Consider the following 6337-nt stretch of genomic DNA (forward strand, 5'->3'; position numbering starts at 1 on the left):
GAGCAACTCACAGCTGGCCAGCGGAGGGTGTGTGACACAGGGAGCTTTTAAACCATCTCCCTCGTGTCACGGGGTCTTTCGGGGTCTGAGGACTTTTGCAAAAAGGGCCTTTCTGGATAAAGGGTTGGGAGATGAATAAGACCTTTTCTTTGGGGGGGGGGAGTGGAGAGGGGGAGAAAGGGGGAGCTGAAAGGGGTGAGGAGAAAAAGGTAGGAATTACTCATCCATCCATCCAACTGTCTCCAGAACCTTTAAAGTGCTTCTCGCCTCAAGTCTGGGGGTGTGTGGAAGGGGGTGGGAGAAGCTAAAGGGAGCCGGGGAGGGCGAGGGAGAGAGATGCTTGCCAGGAGCTGTGTTTTCCACTGAATCTTTCTCCTCCAATCAGCGGCAAGATGCCGATGAGCACAGAGGCTTGGCTACACCCACATAGGGAGGTGTGTGGTGTATAAGTATAGGGATCCGTCTGAGCTAGTGGCACATCACAGAGAGAAAGCAAATAGCTCTCTGTTTTCCAGCTAAGCAGAGGAGAGAGAGATTCAGACACTTGTTAGCGTGAAGTTCAAGGAAGACTCGAAAGCAAGGAAGCAGCAGCAGGAACGACAAAGGCAACAGCGGAGAGCATTACCACTTGCTGGGGAAGTTCTCGACAGCTCAGCTCGGGGATTAAGGACTCCTGGGAGACGGAGGAAGGACCAGACACTGAAGAGAACTTTTTATTGTCCTGGACTTTGGCTGTAGCACAAGGGCAGTTGGAAGGCAAGACTTCCCAGGGTGATTTTCTTGATTTGGTTGTGTTTGTAATTTGCAGGGGAAACGGGTAGTCCATTTCTGGACTGGGTGGTTGCGACTTTTGGAGAGAGTCTGTCAAGGGGGCGAAAGCTTGATTAGCCCACAGCTAGGAAACATGCAGTTGGACAACATCAACCAGGTGAACCTCCATTCTTTCCAGGGCCACCGCAGCGTGGCCAATAACAACAAGCCCAATGTGATCCTCCAAATAGGGAAGTGTAGGGCGGAGATGCTAGACCATGTCAGGAGGACCCACCGGCACCTCCTGACCGAGGTGTCAAAGCAGGTGGAGCGGGAGCTGAAAGGCCTGCAGAAGTCGGTGGGGAAACTTGAGAACAACCTTGAGGATCATGTCCCCTCAGCTGCTGAGAACCAGAGGTGGAAGAAGTCCATCAAGGCCTGCCTGTCTAGATGCCAGGAGACCATTGCTCACTTGGAGAGGTGGGTCAAGAGAGAGATGAATGTCTGGAAGGAAGTGTTCTTCCGCCTGGAGAAGTGGGCTGACCGGCTCGAGTCTGGTGGGGCAAAGTACTGCCATGGAGACAACCACAGGCAGACTGTCTCGGTAGGGGTGGGAGGCCCAGAGATCAGGCCCAGTGAAGGGGAGATTTATGATTATGCCCTAGACATGAGCCAGATGTATGCCCTGACACCTCCTCCTACTGGGGATGTCCCTATCGTGCCTCAGTCCCATGATTCCTACCAGTGGGTCTCTGTTTCAGAAGATACTCCACCTTCCCCAGTGGAGACCCAGATTTTTGAGGACCCCAGGGAGTTCCTGACTCACTTGGAGGACTATCTGAAGCAGGTGGGTGGCACTGAGGAGTACTGGCTCTCTCAGATTGAGAACCACATGAACGGGCCGGCCAAAAAGTGGTGGGAGTACAAGCAGGACTCCGTCAAGAACTGGCTGGAGTTCAAGAAGGAGTTCCTTCAGTATAGCGAGGGCACCCTGACCAGGGATGCCATTAAGAGAGAGCTGGATCTCCCTCAGAAGGATGGAGAACCTCTAGATCAGTTCCTCTGGCGCAAAAGGGACCTGTACCAGACCCTCTACGTTGATGCTGAGGAGGAGGAGGTCATCCAGTATGTGGTAGGGACCCTCCAGCCCAAACTCAAACGCTTCCTCAGCCACCCTTACCCCAAAACTTTAGAACAGCTGATTCAGAGGGGCAAGGAAGTTGAGGTCAACTTTGACAACTCTGAGGAGCCCAGTCCCCAGAGGACCCCTGAGTTAAGGGACTCATTGGAAAGCCTCCCTCCCTCCACCACTGCCAGCCCAATCGCTAGTGACGGAACTCAACCCGAGGTTTCCGTCCCAACCACAGTGATATGAGCAGAGTAGTGTGAAACAGGTATGACAAAGAAGGGGGTTGGTGGATTATTTAGGAAGGCGGTTTCCTTTCATCTGAGAACTTCAGCCATGGTGGTTCTGAAGATACACTCAGCCTAATGACCGGTAGGAGGAAAATCTAATTTTCTTCAAGATCAACCATGCTGAGAGCGTGGCTAGCCTGAATCACTCAAGATGGTTCAAGCTGGATAATGGATGGCTCTTTTGAGGATTTCTTTTTAAAAAGCCATTGCAAGGACTGGACTATGTCAGAAAGACAAACCAGCCTCTTCGTCGTGGCAGAGGCAGCCACACCTCCTGGGGCACAGCTTCCCAGGGAATTTCATCGGGCGTGACAGAAGGATTTCCTTCTCGCTCACATCAGTCCTTTCCTTCAAGGTGCTTTTCCTTCCAGACATTCTCCTCCCCGCTTCTGGGAACCATCAGTGGACTTTCACTAACTCTCTTGAAAGCTATTGGTTTCCCCCTCTTTCTCCTGCTTCTTCCAACTTTTCAGCTGAGCTCCAAACAGATTGGGGAAGGGAACTTTTAGCAAGTTTGGGGAGGTCCTGAAGGTCTTCAGCAGGAGTTTCAGCCATCAAATTAACCCATCCCCTGCTCTCACCCAACTCTCATGTTTCCATCTCCAAGTGGACCTCTGGATTCTCTTTGGCTTTGACTTGGGCATTCAGGTCTTTCAGCTCCAGAAGGATCATCAGCCACACATTCCAGAGTGGCCATGAGGCTGATGCTTTGCTCCTCTACATTCTAGATTTTGGGAAGATAGGGCTTTGTGAGGGTGGGGCGCCTACTTCTCACATCAAGATCCTAAACAGAAAGAACAAAAAGCACTCTAAAGTTGTACAGGGGTTAGTTTCCTAGACTATTTTTTTTAAAAAAAAAATAGTTCCATACAAACACAACTTGAATTAAGAAGTCATGCCACCTTAATCTCTACACCAAGAAGATAGAGATGGCACATCCATTGAACACCTTTGAGAATTTTTTCAAAATAAAGAAAGTTAAACGGCTTTCCCCAATGCTGAGAAGCAAAAGACAGGCAACTTTGAGAAACTTTGGTAGTTGGAGAGAGGAAAAAAACGAAACATGAAGCATGAAGTCTCTGCTACAGAAAGTCTGCGCCCTCTACAGTCGTAGAACTGAAGGAAGGAACCAGCTGTAGCCTTTTAGAATGGCTTGCTAGTCCATAGGACTAGAAGAAGGCAGAACTCGCACGGAGACCTGCTCCTGGCTCCACTGATGCAAGAGAAGCTGTGAAGAGCAAGATATCACCCCAACCGTTCTGAGAGCCTTCAGGGTGCGACTTCTTCCCACAGGCTACAGGTAAGATACAAATCTTCCCGGCTCATTGACTTTATGCCAGTAGGGTTGACAAATATAGCCATCAAACTTGGAGAAACAAAGTTCAGCTGTATCAAAGTCAGATATGGGTGGGTAGGGATAATTAGGGAAGTGGAAAGATGCCATTTCCAAACGGGATTTATGAAGTGTGGTCCATGTTAATTTGCAAAAGAGATGCTTAAATCTAGGACTGATGTTGCTAGGAGAAAGCAAATATCTTTAGAGAGGCTGTATGGATTTGGGTTAGTGAAATCTCTCTCCCACCATCAGCAGGAGTAGTCAATGTGGTGCCCTCTAGATGTTGCTGGACTTGATGGGGTTGATGGGAGTTGTAGTCCAATAACATCTGGAGGGAACCTTTTTGGATGCCCCTGTTTTACAAGACAGAGTTAGAAGAAACCCCAGCAGTTGCCTAATCTAATTTTTCTCTCCGTATACTTGAGAGCTGACTTATCACTCTGCCTTTCATGTTCTGGATAGGGGAAGGCTTTTCAGCACCCTATCTTTCAGCACCCTATCAGCTTCCAAGTATGATTCCTCCCGCACCCTTCCCCAGAATCATTTGAGTGGTTTGCAGAAAGCAAAAGAGTCAGTTCTTCCAGTTTCTGAAAGAGCCAAAAGCAAAATAGGGAGCATTCATTCCTAGAGAACAGGCAGATCTCCAGCTGCCATGCATAAGCGTATGCCCAGCTATGGACAGTCTGCTGTCAGTGATGCTCATTCACACAAAGATTTGCTGCTGGAGCTCACAGAGAGAAGGGGAACAATAGCTAATGCAAAGGTACATTGTGTTGCTGAAGCTGATCTGGCTCACAGCTCATGTTCCGCTTTCTGTTTTTTCTTTCTTTCAGTGACTCATTCAAAAGCGGTTGGGAGTGAAGCACTTCTTGAATTGCATGTGGAGCAGAGATGGAGGCAGAAGGGCGGCTCAGAAAGTCCCATCATGCAGTCGGGCTGGATGGACGTCAGATTCCAAAAAGCTCCTGCAGCTCCTGTTCGGAGATCACTTGGAGAAGGTAAATAGCTGTCTGCAATCATGGCTTAATTCTAGTCCAACCCCAGCAGACGCCAACTTCTGAATGCCCATTGTACCTATTAATCCCTAATGAGTCCTTCCCACTCAAAGGATACACTTAGTTTCCTGTATTCTGAAACGCTGCTTTGCAACTATGACGTTGCAAATCCCCCCGTTGTTTGGCGATTGTTCAGTACTCTGTTTCCATAGTGGCCAAAGAGATGCCCATAGGAAGTTCACAAGCAGAACCTGAGTGCATCAGCTCCTCAACCACCTGCCATTCCCAGCAGCTGGTATTTCAAGGTCTACTTCCTCTGACAGCCCAAACCTCCAAAGATCTTCTCTCCATTTTCCTAATTCACCATCTAACCTTCACATCCCTTTATTTCAGGAAGTTGTTGTCCTTCTGCAGATAGAAAGAGTCAGCTCCTTGATTGCTTGAGTCATCACTCCTATGTTGGCAAGCAGCTGGCACCTATGAAAGTGCATCTCAGAAAGATCGACATCTGGAAGAAAATGCCAACTCTGCTAACATGCCAGAAAAGATGCTTCAGCTACGAGGGCAGAGAAAAAGAGAAAAAGGCACATCTATACATGATGCAACCAGCAAAGGGGGGAAATGTGTTCCAGGGACCACACTCACTGCGGAAACTGCAAAGACTCAAAGTGACAACTATAGCAATATGATTTATGGGATTGGGGGCATGAAGGGTGGCTGAAGGTCTGAAGAACTTGAATGCAGGACCTGACTAAGGAAGGGGATACTGTAACTGGGGTGTTGCTTATTGATTGTAACTGGGGGTGACCGTGAGGGTTTTGTGGGCAGGGCAGGGAGGTAAGGTAAAAATTCATTTCCTGTTCAGATTAAAGAGCTCAGTCCACTATATCCTGAGAACTCTACTGGCCAAAGAGAACTCCACTGTCCATGGAGCTTGGGCAGTCAAAGCTGAAATTTTTTTGAACACTTTTATGTTCAGAAAAGCACATTGGAATCAAATATGTTTGGCTGAATGGCCAGGTGGGTGCAGTAGCCTTAGGACAGCTGGCAATCAGGTACGAGATGAATGGGCATGTCCAGCATCTCACACAGGCCAGAAGAACCACAAGGAAGTCCATTTCTTTGGCTGCTTGGCTGCTCCCCTTTTTCTTTCTTTCTTGAGCTAACTAGTAAGCAAAGACATGCACACCATTGTATGCAGTGTGCATTTAACTAAAACTTTTTTTGATGTTCAAAGAAGTTTCACTTCATATTCCACCTGTCAAACAGGTTGGGTTGGAGATGGTTTTGGATTTTGTTTCTTCTTTCTTCCAAAACTACTTGGCCTACAGCTCTTGTGTAGGTTCCGACTGTCTATAAATGTATGTCAATGTGCCAAATCATCTCATATTGCCATATTCTGATATCTTCCAGCTCACAGCTAAGAAGGCGCTAGACACCTTCAGCTGTCTAAAGAAGAATATTCAGGGACAGGACAATTACATTTAAAAATAAATGAATGAATGAATGCTAACCTGAAGAAGATGGTGGACCTTCAGAGAGTCCTAAATATCATTTTCTTCTATCTCTTGACCACCACCCCACTAACTCTTCAGGCATTAATTGGAATGACACCTATGTGACATTATAGTTCTGGGGTTCTTTAGGGACTGGACCAATAAGATTGCTGTCTTTTTCACTACACCAATGGCTTCTAACCAATGGGAGCTTGCTAATTCACCATCAAGTTCCCATTGAGAGATTTGATGGTGTTCATCTTGCGAGGGAGAGTCGGGGGCAAGGTTGTGTGTGCGAAATATGTGTGTAGAACCAAAACCTAATCTTGTTCATTGTGTTCCAT

The 6337-nt window shown here is 47.7% G+C and overlaps 1 protein-coding gene across 1 annotated transcript; it reads left to right on the top strand.

The window, feature by feature from the left end:
- Nucleotides 1–360: 360 nt before the first annotated feature.
- ARC (activity regulated cytoskeleton associated protein) lies at nucleotides 361–3135 on the top strand. Its single transcript, XM_028736053.2, has one exon. The coding sequence runs from the start codon at nucleotides 905–907 to the stop codon at nucleotides 2123–2125; it is 1221 nt and encodes a 406-aa protein (XP_028591886.2). The 5' UTR covers nucleotides 361–904; the 3' UTR covers nucleotides 2126–3135.
- The last annotated feature ends 3202 nt before the right edge of the window (nucleotides 3136–6337 follow it).

The sequence above is a fragment of the Podarcis muralis genome, chromosome 8 (assembly GCF_964188315.1).
Source record: "Podarcis muralis chromosome 8, rPodMur119.hap1.1, whole genome shotgun sequence".
NCBI classification, from domain to species: Eukaryota; Metazoa; Chordata; class Lepidosauria; order Squamata; family Lacertidae; genus Podarcis; species Podarcis muralis.

Excerpts from the sequence above, each read along its gene's own strand:
- ARC (XM_028736053.2), top strand. The coding sequence starts at position 905 with ATGCAGTTGGACAACATCAACCAGGTGAACCTCCATTCTTTCCAGGGC.